This window comes from Oncorhynchus mykiss, chromosome 13, assembly GCF_013265735.2.
Source record: "Oncorhynchus mykiss isolate Arlee chromosome 13, USDA_OmykA_1.1, whole genome shotgun sequence".
Taxonomy (NCBI): domain Eukaryota; kingdom Metazoa; phylum Chordata; class Actinopteri; order Salmoniformes; family Salmonidae; genus Oncorhynchus; species Oncorhynchus mykiss.
Genome location: NC_048577.1, coordinates 55,288,941 through 55,306,192, shown reverse-complemented (window position 1 = coordinate 55,306,192; position 17,252 = coordinate 55,288,941). Strand labels below are relative to the sequence as shown.

General features: G+C 44.3%; 1 protein-coding gene across 2 annotated transcripts; it reads left to right on the top strand.

Moving 5' to 3' along the window:
* Positions 1–12,761: 12,761 nt before the first annotated feature.
* On the top strand, positions 12,762–17,043 carry aimp2 (aminoacyl tRNA synthetase complex interacting multifunctional protein 2). 2 transcript variants are annotated; one of them, XM_036941566.1, is made up of 4 exons: positions 12,762–13,051; positions 14,338–14,553; positions 15,240–15,474; positions 16,092–17,043. In XM_036941566.1, exons 1-4 carry the CDS (start codon positions 12,923–12,925, stop codon positions 16,478–16,480), a joined length of 969 nt encoding a protein of 322 aa, XP_036797461.1. In that variant the 5' UTR covers positions 12,762–12,922; the 3' UTR covers positions 16,481–17,043. The 2 variants fall into 2 exon arrangements, with proteins under 2 accessions (XP_036797461.1, XP_036797462.1); XM_036941567.1 differs by having other exon boundaries at positions 12,773–12,937.
* Positions 17,044–17,252: the final 209 nt, after the last annotated feature.

Below are 17,252 nucleotides of genomic sequence, written 5' to 3'. Positions count from 1 at the left end.
CAGATTTCTATGTGCTTCAAGTTAAAGGGGAACTTTAACGAAAATGTATCATTTGATATTGTGATGCGATCTATATTATTGTAGGGTTAGAGGCACAATATCAAATTATGTAATTTCTACCTGAAAGTTCTGAATCTGAAAACCCAACACAACCAAACAGCATTTTATCTGTCCTGACCCCTATGATCTATGTGACTGATTCCCTGTCTAGGGTTAGTAGATTGAAACTAGAGCCTGCCCTGCAGGGATATTTGACTGGCTTCTTCAATGATGCTGTGAAATGTTGGTTAATGTTGACCAAAAGACAGTGGCCATGTTCGAGAGCATCAAATCCATAACGCATTGTGGGTAAATGGTAACTGATTGATCTACAAATAATAATGACTAGTTATTTATGATGCAATGGGGGATTTGTAGATCAGTCAGTCACCTGCACTGTCAGCTGCAATGTTGAACAAGCCCCCTGTCAAGGGTTAGTAGGTTGAAACTCAAAGTCTGCCCTCCAGGGAGATGTGACTGTCTCCTCCAATGATGATGGGAAATGTGGGCTAACGTTGTTGACCAAAAGACATTTAGGATATGAGATAAGTGGGTCTACTGGGAGGGCACATATAGTCCCGGGGACTCGACACCATGAAGAGGCCTGGTCTCTGACTCAGCCTATACAGTCCTTGTTTGCCTCACAGGCAACAGTTCAATAATTGATGCCTTCGCTTCATTGTCACCAAAATTTCATACCAAGAAAAGAGTGTCAGGCTCACCTTACTGATTAAGTCTGTCTGAAACTTTAATGTGCACCCCATCCTCTGCCGATTATCATGGCTCAAGGGCAGCGGGAGGGAGAGAGAGAGGCAACTGTGATGGTGAGATAATGCCCAGGGCTACGTAGACACAGACAGTGCAAATGTGGAGAAAATGTCAGTCAGCAAACACAATCCTTTGCTGATACAAAGGTGGATGGATGGATGTGGCTCACTCAACAATGTTTGTTTGACTTTAGATTCAAAAGCACGACATGAAATGTTATTTGGACTTCAGTGTATTCAGTTTACACAGGGCTTTTCCTACAATATTTTGCGGAGACAAATTAAAGGAAAGGGTAATCTACATTTATCCTACATGTGTTCAGTTGTACAGTATTAAAACAGCAACTAGATTATTATTGGTTTCTTAGATAACGTTATTTTGGCTAAAACTAAGCCAGGGATGGGCAACTGGCGGCAGCCCCGCTTTTGAAGGCCCTTGGATCACATAGCAGCACTGAGGGAATTTCTGTGAAGATCCAAGAAATATGGTTTATAAAGGGGAATGAAGTTTTGAGTTGTATGTGTATTTATAGGCTGAAAGATGCAGTCAATTCCCCCATAAAAACAGAGACTGAAACTTTTGAAAACAGCCAAGTTTGAATTGTGCCTGCTGCACAAGCATCTTTTGCAGCTGGAAAGTTGAAGTTTTCTATGTGCTTCAAGTTAAAGGGGAACTTTAATGAACATTGAGTTAACTAGGCAAGTCAGTTAAGAACAAATTCTTATTTACAATGACGGCCTAGGAACAGTAGTTTAACGGCCTTGTTCAGGGACAGAATGACAGATCTTTACCTCGTCAGCTTGGGGATTCGATCTTGCAACCTTTCGGTTACAAGGCCAATGCTCTAACCACTAGGCTACCTGCCACCCCATATTATGACGCAATCTATATTATTGTAGGGTTATGAGGCACAATATCAAATTATATAATTTCTACCTGAAAGTTCTGAATCTGAAAACCCAACACAACCAAACAGTATTTTATCTGTCCTGACCCCTATGATTCATGTGCCTGATTCCTTGTCTAGGGTTAGTAGGTTGAAACTCAAGCCTGCCCTTCAGGGAGATTTGACTGGCTTCTCCAATGATGCTTGTAAGTGTAGGCTAATGTTGACCAAAATACATTTACGAGATGGGATAAGTTGGTCTACCGAGCACACACAGGCCCTGGACTTGACACAATGCATTAGGCCTGGACGTAGGTCTGAAGAGACTTGGTCTGACTCTGACACAACCTATACAGTCCTTGCTTGCCTCACAGGCAATGGTTCAATAATTTATGCCTTCGCTTCATTGTCACCAAAAAGGTCATACCTCACCTTACTGATTAAGTCTATCTGAAACTTTAATGTGCAACCCATCCTCCACCGCTGATAACAAATTGATGCAGTGGCTGGTGGGAACAAAACAGGCAATACCCATGGATACCCATGGAGGTGGATGTTCAAGTCCCCCTGCACTGTGCAAGTTCCCAAGTCGCTGTTTACTCAGTCAGTGCTGCGCAACATTCAGACAAACACAGATTTTCTTTGTTCTCCCTTGTTCTCATGCTGTTCCTCTTTGTCTTTATTGGGAACCAATCTAGTCTGTGGAAGTCACCCGATACTTGTCTATACAGGGATGAACGCCATAAAAGTTTCAAAAAAAGGTCAAATAGGGTATTGCTTATATTTGTCCTGCTTCACTGCATTTACAAGCAGGTAACCTGTACGAGTGTGAGACGTGACATATTTCTTTTTGTTTTTTTTGCATATCCAAATCTCCCTGAGTGGGTTCACGGCCAGGGATCAGCGATCCTGGAGCATTTAGGATTAAGTGCTTTCCTCAAGGGCAGATCAACAGATTTTTCACCTTGTCAGCTCGGGGGTTCGAATGAGGAAAATATATTTCACAGCGGTATAGATGGTACAATGATTCTCTACACAATGACGGCTTGTTTTGTCACATAAAATGAAATTAAGCAAACTATTACAATTTTAGCAACCAGGAAATGGCAGAGCGATTTCTGCATGTTGCACCTTTAATAAATCAAATGTAAAAAAGTGTTGTACCATTCATACTCCAGTGGAGGCTGGGGGAGGGGAACATTAGGGAGCACCTCCTCCCAATTTCTCCCTCCACCAGCCTCCACTGGCCAGTGCTAGAAAATTTGATCAGTCATCAAGAATAGTGAGAACAGGTGATTGGTTGTAATAGAAGGCTAGACTACAGTAAGTAGACTAAAGCCAAATTGCATTAGTGATAATGCATGGTTGTACTGTAGACGAGACTACGCCTCAATCTGAAAGGTGCTGTAAAGGTCCAACCTGACAATGAGTTAATGGTATTGCTGTGTACAGGAAGACTGGCACTTTGTGGACTTTTGCAAATGAGGGAGCAGCATCAGATACTGAGAGACAGTCCACTATTTGACTGGTTAGTCGTTAGTTAATGGAGGCCATTTAAGGAGGCCCGTGCTGTCTGGGTTTAACTACAAGAGGTGTTGGCAGACGTGTCCTAACGTGCACCTAATCATTATGTGTGTATAGGTAACAATTTGAGTGTAACAGTTACGTTAGAGGGTCCGATTACAAGTGGCAGGATGACTCTTTGTAAAGTGTCCACATGCTGGGTGTCACTCAACACGTAGAATCGTTAATGAATGAACAGAAAATGATGGCCGATGTTCTCGTCAGAGGCAATAGGGCGAACACCCACAGCATTTAACTGTTTGTTGGTACAGTGTATTTCGTCATTTAGTCCCCCTGACCCTTCAAGTACATCATAGACTTACTCACTTGTATGTGTCATATATGGACTAAATATATCCCTTTAAGAGGTTGCAGAAGGCAAAATTGCAGCAGTTGTCCAACATTGACGATCAACAACAGTATATGTCTGATTAAACCATTTCCTTTTACTATATGTTCTATGAAGGACTGGGACTTAAGTGCTCTATTACAATTAAGGGATTACATTGATTATAAGTGTTGCAAATTCCCTCAAAATGTAGCTCTAGGCCATTACAGTATCCATAGTAGGACAACCCGCTGAGACTGAGGCTGCCCTAATATGGGTACCATACTCTACAAGATGATTTTTGAATGAGAGTTCCATGACTAAACCTCTATCTCCCTATGAGACCGTGAAAGTCAATTTCTAACTCATTTTTACCCACTTCAACCCCTGGTCCCTCTGACAGCGCAACTAGCTCTAGTCTAGCCTAGAAAATATCAAGCAAATATGTATCCATTGTCCACTCTATTTGGCCTATTTTTTTCTCTAGTTTTTCAAATAATTTCTTCAAGTCTGTGTGACCCAGTAAGTGAATGATACAGGAGTGTTAGTACCTGCTGTGCTGGCTAGGCAGCGAGAAGCCAGTGCCGGTAAGTGTGAGTAGCAGATAGCTAACTGACACATTAGCCTCTAGTTCTACTGGCCTTCTAGCAGATAGCTAACTGACACATTAGCCTCTAGTTCTACTGGCCTTCTAGCAGATAGCTAACTGACACATTAGCCTCTAGTTCTACTGGCCTTCTAGTAGATAGCTAACTGACACATTAGCCTCTAGTTCTACTGGCCTTCTGGCAGATAGCTAACTGACACATTAGCCTCTAGTTCTACTGGCCTTCTAGCAGATAGCTAACTGACACGTTAGCATCTAGTTCTACTGGCCTTCTAGCAGATATCTAACTGACACATTAGCCTCTAGTTCTACTGGCCGCCTCCTGGGCTCTGTTTCCCTCTCCGCCCTTGTTCCTACATGATTTACAGCACCCTGTCAGGTTTCACGCTGCTAGTCTCAGGTTCTAGCCCCAGTATAACTAGATCCCACCATTACCAAAGCACATGGGCTCCCTGGTCTCAGTATCTCTCTCTCCATTTCTCTCTCTCTCTCCTCCAGGAACTCAGCAGCCACGTCAATTATTCAAGCCTAACACGCTGTGGGAACACCAAACTCAATTGTTCATTTTAATTAAATCTCTCTCTTGTTCTTTGCTTTGAGGAAGAAGTGTTAATGCCAACACTCAATAAAAATCTATAAAAATGTTCAACAATGGCTGCACCTCCTGCACAGACTGAGACAACTGAATGTCAACACCCAGATACTCTCCAACTACCACAGCTGTCATATAGAGAGTGTGCAGACTGTCTGTTTCCTGGGCTGGTACACTGGGCTGTCAGCAGCCAACAAGGGCATCCTCAAGAGGACTGTGAACCTGGGGTCCAAGTTCTGTGGGCTGCAGTGCAAGGGGCTTCAGGGCCTCTATAATAGACAGGTAAGGTCTTTTGGGGGGGTATTTTATTAGGATTCCCATTAGCTGTTGAAAAAGCAGCAGCTACTCTTCCTGGGGTCCACAAGGGACAAGGCCAAACACGTCATAGAGGATCCTACACACAATCTTGCCCAATGTTTTGAGATTTTGCCCTGTCACTGTTCAGCAAGAATAGGAGCAAGGCAAGTTTCATTCCGATGGCCATCAGGCTGCTGAACAGTGGGACATAGGACAGATGTAGAATGCTGAACAGTGGGACATAGGACAGATGTAGGATGTTGAACAGTGGGACATAGGACAGATGTAGGATGCTGAACAGTGGGACATAGGACAGATGTAGGATGCTGAACAGTGGGACATAAGACAGATGTAGGATGCTGAACAGTGGGACATAGGACAGATGTAGGATGCTGAACAGTGGGACATAAGACAGATGTAGGATGCTGAACAGTGGGACATAGGACAGATGTAGGCACAATACATGGTCGGACAGTAGACTGCAGAAATTGAATAATTATTATCTTTCCAGTGTTTTCCAGTTTGAATGTATTATAGTGTATCGTATCGTTTTGTGTATTTGTATTCTGGCTTCACAAAATGAAATGCCATGCATATCGTAAGGTATGGTATGTAGGGTGATGGTGTCATGATGTACGGTGTAACAGGACTCAGTCCACTAAGACAGAGAGGTCCCTTGACAGGGGAGTGAGGGGAGGAAGGTGAACCAAACAGGTGTAACATGTTAGAGGAGATGCTGTTGGGTCTAATGCTGCGCCAGCTCTCTTCTCTCTGCTGCTTGCTTTCAGGTCATTCCTGGAGTAATTTAATCAAGTTATCTCCTGTTATTGAAATATTTTATTTAAGCAACATACAGTTAATTCATTAAATAATCGGGACAGTACCTTGTTTTTTGTTAATATGTCTTTTTAAGTATTGTATTTGTTCAAAGGACAGAGACAGTAGAAAGGGAGACAGATTTTTATTTAACCTTCATTTATCCAGGTTAGTCTCATTGAGATAAAAATCTATTTTTCAAGAGATACCTGGTCCAACCAAGACAACAGCAGGGGTGAACAATGTTTTAGACAAATATGTAACAACTGACAGACACCATCTTTTTTTTTTTCAATTACAAAATCATGCAAGCGTCATAGATTAAAAAAACCTATCATATGTATCACCGCATCAAGTCCGAATGACAATCACATTCCTCGGTAACGTGAGTCAACCAAACTTTTAAACTCCTCCAGGGAAACAAGCTCCTGGGATTTCAAGCTGGTCTGGAGAGGATTACAAGACCACAGAGCTGAGTAGCTAAAACACTTTTTGCCATGAGCCATTCTGATTTTAGAAATGGTTAAAAGTAACTAGGAGTGAGACCATAATTGGTATTGCTTTTCTGACCTTATCAAAGAAGTATAGAGAGAAAGTGGCAGTTTTCCCAAAATTGCCTTATAGATCATAGTAGACCAATGTTTGAGCCTACATAGAGTCAACGAAGACCAGCCAACAGCACTATAGAGATCACAGTGGTGTGTCAGAAGCTTTTGGTTGGTAATTAACCTAAGAGCTGCATGATACACGGAATCAAGTGCCTTCAGGGTTGTGTTTGAGGTCAGCATACAACTGACATCACTGTAGTCCAAGACAGACAAGAATGTACACCGTACCAGCTCTTTTTTGGCTTCCAAAGAAAAACAAGCCTAATGCCGGTAATAAAAACCTATTCTCAACTTGATCTTCTTTACCAGGTTCTCAACATGATTAATGAGGCTCAGCTTCTCACCCACTCAAACTCCCAGATATTTGTACGTCTTGACTTGCTCTATTGAATTTCCTTCCAAGGTAGTAATGGCATGGTTTTCAGAGAGTTTAGTATTGGAAAATACCATTGTATTTTGTTTTAGAGGAATTCAGAACAAGCTTCAAACCCTACAGATTCTGTTGAATGATGTTAAAAGCTGTTTGAACTTTTACAAAATCCAAAGTCAAACTGCTTCCACTTGAATTGAGAACACTGTCATCCGCACTACAATTTTACATCAACTGTCTCAATATGTCTCCCAATGTTGTTTATCTAGATAATGAACAACAGGGGACTTACAATTGATCCCTGAGGAACACCTGAGTGCAGCTCTATGATGTCAGACTTACAACCACCTGCCTTATTAAACTGGGTTCTATTTGACATGTAGTTCACAAACCACTGTAGAACATGACCGGTAATCCCAATGCACTTCAGTCTCTGCACCAATACAGTATGGTCCACAGTGTCAAATGCCTTTGACGAATCTATTAACATGGCACAATGCAACTTCTTATGCAGAGCACAGTGAATATCATCCAAAACCATACATGTTGTTGTAACAGTGCTGTGGCTTGCCCTGAAACCTGATTGCAAACCACTCAAAATATTGTTTTCCTGGGGGTAGTCTTTAAGCTGCTTATTGCCTAGGAACTCTGTTACTTTTGCCATAACAGACCATTTTGATATGGGCCAATAGTTACTCTATAGAATGGGAACACCTCCTTTCAAAACAAGTAGGACAAAAGCCATCCAATCATCAGCCGAATCAGACCTTCTTGCTTTAGCCCACACAGTATTCCATTTCCTTATGATTTTAGCTAGGTCAACTGAGAACCAAGGGTTTTCTCTGCCCTTAACTAGGCATTGTTTGAAAGGGTCATGCTTGTTGCATACATCCTGGAATGCTTTGTGGAAGTAAGAGAAAGCTAATTCAACGGAGGGAGACAGAGGTAGGATTCGTAACCCCACTGCCAGTGGGTATGTGTGGTCCGGCAGCAGCACTACCACAAGACCAGACTCTGGTACGTTGACATTTGCATAGCTACTCAAATATAACCACTCTGTTTTTTTCTATTGGGTTCTGCCACTAGAAACCATCCCATAGCCCTAAACATGTAGTTCCAATGGCTCAGTGGGTAGAGCATGGTGCTGGCAAAACCAGGGTTTGAGTCCCGCATGAGCCACATATACTGAATAAATGTGACATACTGTATACGCACACATACAGCCTAGAAACAGTGAAAAAGACAGTCACACATTCAACCTTTACTGTGAACGTGCACATACACAAAAACCCATACAAGTTCCCGTGTGTGTGTGTGTGTGTGTGTGCGTGCATCCGTATATGTGTCTGTGTGAATGCTGTATGACTGTCAATGTCAACAGTTCTGTAAGTCACATTGGATAAAAAAAAACGCTAAATGTCTATCTTATTATTACTATGGTAGACAGCTGGACTGAGCAAATAGAGTATACAGGAAGACTAACTGGAAAAAGGAAGACAGACAGACACACATTCATCCTTTTGTGTGTACACACCACATACACATGCTTAGAAACTCACTGTACACCTGTCCTGTCTGCACCTAGTCTCAACAATAATAAACGCAGACTACCTTGTCATTGAAGACAGGTGATACTGTCCTTTGGTCTCAAATACACACACATGCACACACATGCACGCACACACTCACACCTACACACACACCTCTTATTTTTCTACCTCTGTGTTTAGCCTACTGTGAGATACAAATTATGCCAAATGAAATAACCAATGGGATGGATGATTCCAGGCTCTGCTGAACTCCACATGTCCAGAAATATTCAGCTGGGGCCTAGAGTGTTTCCTGGTCCGGTCACATATTCAGGGGGACTGGGCTAGTGGGCTCTAATGATGAGATGTCTAGGAGTCTATCAGAGATGTGCTGCTGTGTCATAGAGATTGAGGACTCATCATGGATTTAAACCGTTTTAGCATGGACATTGCCATTGAGTGCTTCCACCATGCTTCCACCATTTTAAAGTAGTCAAAGTAGTCAACTGGGTGGGGCTTCCTATGGGTTGTAGCCTCAATCAAACTGACCATGCTGGCACAGACACTATAATAGCACAGATATAAAGATGAGTCCTCTATCCATCTCTATGTGGTATGCTGACACCATTCCCTTTCCCTACTTCTCCAGATGTCTTCCTGGTGGTAGGAGGCCCTCTAATGGAGGCATGATGGAGTGCAGTAGAACAGTATTTCAGGATTCCTCCTGAGAATCAGTGGTGATGTAAATCTTTAGCATGTAAATCTTGGTGGGGCAAACTAAACATTTTTTTATGCATGCCAGCAAAGACACAACACAACACTAAACAATACATTCATTGCACTATAACGGTGACAAACGGTGCACACAAACTGTTCAGGCCTACATAAAGCTGTTCTAACAGCAGAGCTTTGTTTTCAGCACCATGGAGTGAATCCTTACCACCACAACATCAGCGGAGCCTTGTCTGGCAGCGAAACAGTTCATTCAGCCTCATTTACTGCCTTTAAAAAAAAACATGCAATGCAAATAGTCGGGATAGCCATTTGATTAGCTGTTCAGGAGTCTCATGGCTTGGGGGTAGAAGCTGATATGAAGCCTTTTGGACCTAGACTTGGCGCTCCGGAACAGCTTTCCGTGCGGTAGCAGAAAGAACGTTCTATGACAAGGGTGGCTGGAGTTAGGGCCTTCCTCTGACACCACCTGGTATAGAGGTCCTGAATGTCAGGAAGCTTAGCCCCAGTGATGTACTGGGCCGTACACACTACCCTCTGTAGTGCTTTGCGGTCAGAGGCCGAGCAGTTGCCATACCAGGCGGTGATGCAACCAGTCAGGATTTTCTTGATGGTGCAGCTGTAGAACTTTTTGAGGATCTGAGTACCACATTTTTTCAGTCAACCGGGGGGGAAATGGCGTTGTCGTGCCCTCTTCACAACTGTCTTGGTGTGTTTGGTCCATGATAGTTTGTTGGTTATGTGGACACAAAGAACTTGAAGCTCTCAACCTGCTCCACTACAGCCTGTCGATGAGAATGGGGGCGTGCTCGGTCCTCCTTTTCCTGTAGTCCACAATCATCTTCTTTGTCTTGATCACTTTGAGTGAGATGTTGTTTACCTGGCACCACAATGCCAGGTCTCTGACCTCCTCCCTATTGGCTGTCTCATCGTTGTCTGTGATCAGGACTACCACTATTGTGTTGTTGGCAAACTTAATGATGGTGTAGGAGTCATGCTTTGCCATGCAGTCATGGGTGAACAGGGAGTACAGGAGGGGACATAGCACGCACCCCTGAGGGGCCCCCGTGTTGAGGATCAGGTGGGAAAGGGCAGTGTGGAGTGCAATAGAGATTGCATCCTCTGTGGATCTGTTGGCGCGGAATGAAAATAGGAGTGGGTTTCTGGGATAAGGGTGTTAAATAGGAGTGGGTTTCTGGGATAATGGTGTTGATGTGAGCCATGACCAGCCTTTCAAAGCACTTCATGGCTACAGATGTGATTGCTACGGGTCGGTAGTCATTTAGGCAGGTTACCCTGGTGTTCTTGGGCACAGGGACTATGGTGGTCTGCTTGAAACATGTTGATATTACAGACTCATTTAGGGACAGGTTGAAAATGTCAGTGAAGACATTTGCCAGTTGGTCAGCGCATGCTCGGAGTACACATCCTGGTAATCCGTCTGGCCCTGCGGCCTTGTGAATGTTGACCTGTTTTACTCACATCGGCAACGGAGAGTGTGATCACACAGTTGTCTGGAACAGCTGATGCTCTCATGCATGCCTCAGTTTTGCTTACCTCGAAGCGAGCATAGAAGTAATTTAGCTTGTCTGGTAGGCTCGTGTCACTGGGCAGCTTGCGGCTGTGCTTCCCTTTATAGTCCGTAATAGTTTGCAAGCCCTGCCACATTCGACGAGCGTCGGAGTCAGTGTAGTACGATCCAATCTTAATCCTGTATTGACGCTTGCCTGTTTGATGGTTCATCTGAGGTCATAGTGGGATTTCTTATAAGCGTCCGGGTTAGAGTCCTGCTCCTTGAAAGCAGAAGGTCTACCCTTTAGCTCAGTGCGGATGTTGCCTGTAATCCATGGCTTCTGTTTGGGGTATGTAGGTGCGGTCACTGTGAGGACGATGTCATCGATGCACTTATTGATGGGGCAGCAGGGGGCGGCAGGTAGCCTAGTGGTTAGAGCATTGGGCCAGTAACCCAAGCTGATTGAATCCCCAAGCTGACAAGGTAAAAATCTGTCGTTCTGCCCCTGAATAAGGCAGTCAACCCACTGTTCCCCGGTAGGCCGTCATTGTAAATAAGAATTTGTTCTTAACGGACTTGCCTAGTTAAGTAAAGGTTGAATAAAAAAATTAATTGATGAAACCAGTGACCGATGTGGTGTACTCCTCAATGCCTTCGGAAGAATCCCGGAACATATTCCAGTCTGTGCTAGCAAAACAGTCCGGTAGCTTAGCACATGCGTCATCTGAACATTTCCGATTGAGTGAGTCACTGGTACTACCTGCTTTAGTTTTTGCTTGTGAGCAGGAATCAGGTGGTCAGATTTGCCAAATGGAGGACGAAAGAGAGCTTTGTACACGTCTCTGTATGTAGAGTAAAGGTGGTCTAGAGTTTTTTCCTCTGGTTGCACATGTAACATGCTGGTAGAAATGAGGTAAAATGGATTTAAGATTCCCTGCATTAAAGTCCCCGAGCTACTAGGAGCGCCGCCTCTGGATGAGCTTTTTCTTATTTGCTTATGGCCTTATACAGCTCGTTGACTGTGGTCTTAACGCCAGCATCGGTTTGTGCTGGTAAATAGACAGCTACGAAAAATAGAGATGAAAACTCTTGGTAAATAGTGTGGTCTACTGCTTATCATGAGATACTCTACCTCAGGCGAGCAAAACCTTGAGACTTCCTTAATATTAGATTTCGTACACCAGTTGTTATTTACAAATAGACACAGACCGCCACCCCTTGTCTTACCGGAGGCAGCTGTTCTATCTTGCTAATGCACCGAAAACCCAGCCAGTTGTATGTTATCCATGTAGTTGTTCAGCTACGACGTGGTGAAACATAAGATACTACAGTTTTTAATGTCCCGGAGGTAAGATAGTCTTGATTGGATATCATCCATTTTATTATGAAATGATTGCACGTTGGCTAAAAGGACTGATGGTAGAGGCGGATCCTTACAAGGCACCCCAACCAACGTCCCCAATATCTCCGTCTCTTCTTCATGAGAATGAAGGGGATTTGGCGGGAGTCTGAAGTAAATCCTTCACGTTCGACTCGTTAAAGAAAAAAATATTTGTCCAGTACGAGGTGAGTAATCACTGTCCTGATATCCAGAAGCTCTTCTCAGTTATAATAGATGATGGCAGAAACATTATGTACAGAATAAGTTACAAATAACGTGAAAAAACACACACAATAGCACAATTTGTTAGGAGCCCATAAAACGGCAGCCATCTCCTCCGGCGCCAGTGATCCCCTTATCACTTATTGTTGAATTTGCGATTTCCAACTTGCTGTGTAATGTTTATGTTGAATGGCCGATGAGCACCAATACGTTTTTATCTATAATTTCTCTTCATATGAAAAGCTCGGGGACTTTAATATATATATATATATATATATATATATTTTTTTAAGCTAAACTGGTTGTCTTCCCACCTGCCCTGAATGACGCGTCGCCACCGCTGCTGATATTAAGCAATAACTGCAGAAGCTACAGTATATTGGACCAGGACTAGTCATTAGCTGCATAGGGAGAAAGTTTTCTTTACACACACAAAATCATACCTGGTCCGGATGGACCTGATCAAATCAAAGTCGGTAACAACTAACGTAACTCTCTGAGCGAATCACTTTCACCGGATGTGACGTAAGACACTGAGTCGGGCATCCTTCCTTTCGGTCGCAGGCTGCACGTAGCTGCAGCGGTCTGATAAGTAACGTCCCCAGAAGTCAGCTGTTGCTGGAATATCGGTTGTTATTGGTTCTTTTGGAGGGCACTAACCACCCAACAATATGCCCATGTACCAGGTAAAGCCCGTCTTTGGGGATGACATAAAGACTGATTTGCCAACCTGCATGTACAAGTTGCCGAATATCCACGCGCAGAGAAGTGCAAGTGGCTGCTCGGAACATGCGCTTCAGGTAACTAACGTTATTTGAAATCCGACCATAAATGGACTAGCTAATCTCACTAATGTCATGAATTAACTAGCCAGCTAATAAATGTGACAATTTGCTGTCAAAAATGAGCTAACGTTACATAGCCCCACAACAACAACAGTTTGATCATTTGCCAGAAAATTAGCTAACGTTAGCCTAGCTTCAACCCTACCAATCTCTTATTCGGCTGATGCAATGATGTGTGGCTGACTAACGTAATTTGAGTTAACTACCGTAGCTAGATGTTTTGGTTGTGCCCCCCAGAATTTGTGACAGGACGTTACCAGTACACTACTCCGAACGTATATTTTCCTCTACAGAGTTAGTTAGATTTTAGCAGCCAGCATATGATTGGCCCAGGTCAGACATTTTGTGTGCTAGACTGAGTGGATGATATTGGTGGGTGTAACTGACTGCCAGTAATTTACTACTGTAGCTAGCTAACGTTAGCGAGACAGCAACAAAAACATGTCATTATACAGTATAATGAACAACTACGTTATATAGACGTGCTGTCATTTCTAGTAGCCTTTTTCTATATGCCATGTAGGCTAATGGATTCAGCCATAGCCGAGCCTAATATTATAGTGTTGCTAGCTGGCTATAGGAATGGCTCTGAATTCAGCCTTATCAACAATGACTCCCTGTTTACAATCATCAGACCAAATGATCTAGCTAGTTTATAAGAATGAGTCAATGACACATTTCTGTTTTCATGTTTGGTGTTTTGACAGCTCACCTAAAGATTTCCTCAGGAAACACAGCTTTCTTGGCAATCAATCCCTTCACCTCCCTCAGTATTCAGTCCCCCTCAAACAATTATCTGCCTGACTACATAGTCCCTCAGTGGGACAAAGGCCTAGCCAATGTTGCACTGAAAGTTGCTAATATTGTGTTGATTCGATGACAATTGCCATAGTAAAGGGAAACGTTGATAGTGTTAACTAACAGGGAAAACTCTAGAAAGTTGAGAAGTTCAATCTAGCGGCAGTCCCGGGGGAGTTGCGTGCCTGCCTGCAGCTTGGAGGGAACATTGGGCTTAACATGAATGATCATGTAATGTGTGTGTATTGTGTTAACACATTTCCTTCACAGGGCCTTGAGGGCAGCATGGGTGTGTTTGTTTGTGGCAGGGTGTGTTTACTTTCTCTTTTTGTCAGACAGGTGGACCCTGCAGTACAGGCTTTGGAGCTGCGTCAGCATAAAATCAAGTGTTTGTCTTAATGTACTATATATGTGTTAACCATAGCTCTCCACCCCCCCCGTAGAATGGGACAGAGGTGGACCCTGCGTTCAGAGACCTGGAGGTACGTCAGGATAAGATCATGCGCAGGCTCTATGAATTGAAGGCAGCCGTGGATGGCCTGGCCAAGACCGTGACCACACCCGACGCTGACCTGGACCAGACTGTGACCTCTCTCTCCCAGAGTCCCACAGCCACATCCTTTAGAGGTACTGCAGACCTGGACTCCCTACTGGGCAAGGTGAGGAATAGAGCTCTTGTCTGTTAAATATCTTATAGAAATAGAGCTCTTGTCAATTATAGGAGTAGAGCTCTTGTCTGTTAGTGATCTTATAGGAGTAGAGCTCTTGTCTGTTAGAGATCTTATAGGAGTAGAGCTCTTGTCTGTTAGAGATCTTATAGGAGTAGAGCTCTTGTCTGTTAGAGATCTTATAGGAATAGAGCTCTTGTCTGTTAGAGATCTTATAGGAATAGAGCTCTTGTCTGTTAGAGATCTTATAGGAATAGAGCTCTTGTCTGTTAGAGATCTTATAGGAATAGAGCTCTTGTCTGTTAGAGATCTTATAGGAGTAGAGCTCTTGTCTGTTAGAGATCTTATAGGAATAGAGCTCTTGTCTGTTAGAGATCTTATAGGAGTAGAGCTCTTGTCTGTTAGAGATCTTATAGGAATAGAGCTCTTGTCTGTTAGAGATCTTATAGGAATAGAGCTCTTGTCTGTTAGAGATCTTATAGGAATAGAGCTCTTGTCTGTTAGAGATCTTATAGGAATAGAGCTCTTGTCTGTTAGAGATCTTATAGGAATAGCAATTCATTAAGTTGAGTTTCGTCAATACGCCGCATAATTTGTCTATTTCGGCTGTGCCACGACTCAAGTGTGGTGGAAACGCCTTATGAGGGTATCATCATAATTTGTCCTGTACCCATTAGGACCTTGGTGCCCTCCGGGACATTGTGATCAACGCCAATCCAGCACGACCACCCCTCACCCTGCTGGTGCTCCACGCAATGCTGTGCCAGCGCTACCGGGTGCTCTCCAGTGTGCATGTCCACTCATCAGTGTCCGGTGTGCCCGCGCAGCTGCTCGCCTGCCTGGGGCCGCGCCACGCAGACAGCTACGTCCGCCAGCGTTTCCAGCTGGGCTTCACCCTTATATGGAAAGATGGTGAGGGTTGGTGGTAGTCAGAGACAGGGTAGTAAAAGAGTAGAAAGTTTAGATTGGGAACAGTGGGTGGGCAGATTGGGTTAAGTGAAGGGGGTGGAGAGACTGGGTAGAAAAAGAGGGGAATGTTGGGAGAGGGGGGGGGGTAGAAAGAGTAGTGGAGTGAGAGATAGGGTATGGCTAGGAATGTCACCTAGCTTTGAACTGACGTGACTGGTCTAGGTTAGGGAGATGTGATGTCAGACGTACTAGTATCGCTCACCATTTACTATTCATATGTATAGACAATGTGTCCTTTCATTGTTAGATGCTTTCAACATTTTTAACACCTATTTAGATTATCTCTGGAGTAAATGTACCTTTCTCCTCTCATCCCTTGCCCTCTCTTCCGTCTCCCCCCTCTCTTTCTCTCTCGCCGTCTCCCCCCTCTCTCTCTCTCGCCGTCTCCCCCCTCTCTCTCTCGCCGTCTCCCCCCTCTCTCTCTCCGTCCCCTCTCTCTCCGTCTCCCCCCTCTCTCTCTCCGTCTCCCTCCCCTCTCTCTCCATCTCCCCCCTCTCTCTCTCTCGCTGTCTCTCTCTCTCTCGTCGTCTCCCTCCCTCTCTGTATCTCTATATCTCTAGTCTCCAAGCTGCAGATGAAGTTCAGCATTCAGAACATGTGCCCCATCGAGGGCGAGGCCAACGTGGCGCGCTTCTTGTTCCGCCTCGTTGCCCCTTACCCCAGCGACCCCGCCCTGGCTACACTGGTGGACAGTTGGGTGGACACAGCCTTCTTCCAGCTCGCTGAGGGCAGCGCTAAGGAGCGGTCGGCAGTCCTCCGCGCCCTCAACGGCGCTTTGGGTCGCGACCCCTGGCTGGCCGGTCCCGAGCTCTCGCTGGCTGACATCGCCTGTTACTGCTGCGTCCTCCAGACAGGCCCTGCCGCCTCCTGTCCTGCCAACGTCCAGCGCTGGCTTAAAGCGTGTGAGAACCTGGGCCACTTTGGCCCCGCCAACCCTCTACTGCAGTGACCACAGCTGCCTAGCAGATCTCAGGGTGCTTCAATGGAGTAGGTAGAAGATACCCACTAGTCATTGATCCAGAGTCAGATATTGCCCCAGTCCCCTTGTTGGGAATAGAGGTTTTGGGGTGAAGTAGTAGTCTGACCCTAGATCTGTGTACGGGTGACTTCTAGCTGGAGCGCCACCAGGGCCCAGCCTATGGGGTTTAACTGTATCTCTGCACTGTGCTCAGAACGAAAAGGGAATAATTGAATACACCTGTCACATCCCAATACTCTAGAAATGCTCCCTTACTCCCTTACTTGTGTATCTAAGCTTTGCAATGACTGAACAGATATAGATAGCTGTAAACACAGTTCTCCCTCCCTCGTGCCTAACAAGATGATCTACACAGATGGGTGTGTGTGTGGGGGCGTAGTAATGGGGTGTGACTTGCTGTTTAACTAAAGAAGCGGTTGAAAAATGTGACGCAACAGGACCTACTGATGTGGTATCTACAGTATGAAAAGTAAAACTTTGTAGCGTTTTTGTTCTTAAATCACTAAAATGTCCACTTTGGATCAAACTTTGAACTGTGGTTTCCCCTGTTTCTTTTGTCTGTATGTATGGTTAGTTTCAGCTTTCGTTCATCGCTTGAACCCTACTTCACTTATATAACCTGAGAAAGAATGAGACTGTTACTTTGTGACATCAATGAGTGTAGCTGTACAAAACATTAGAAACACCAGCTCTTTCCATGACAGACTGACCAGGTGAATCCAGGTGAAATGTCACTTGTTAA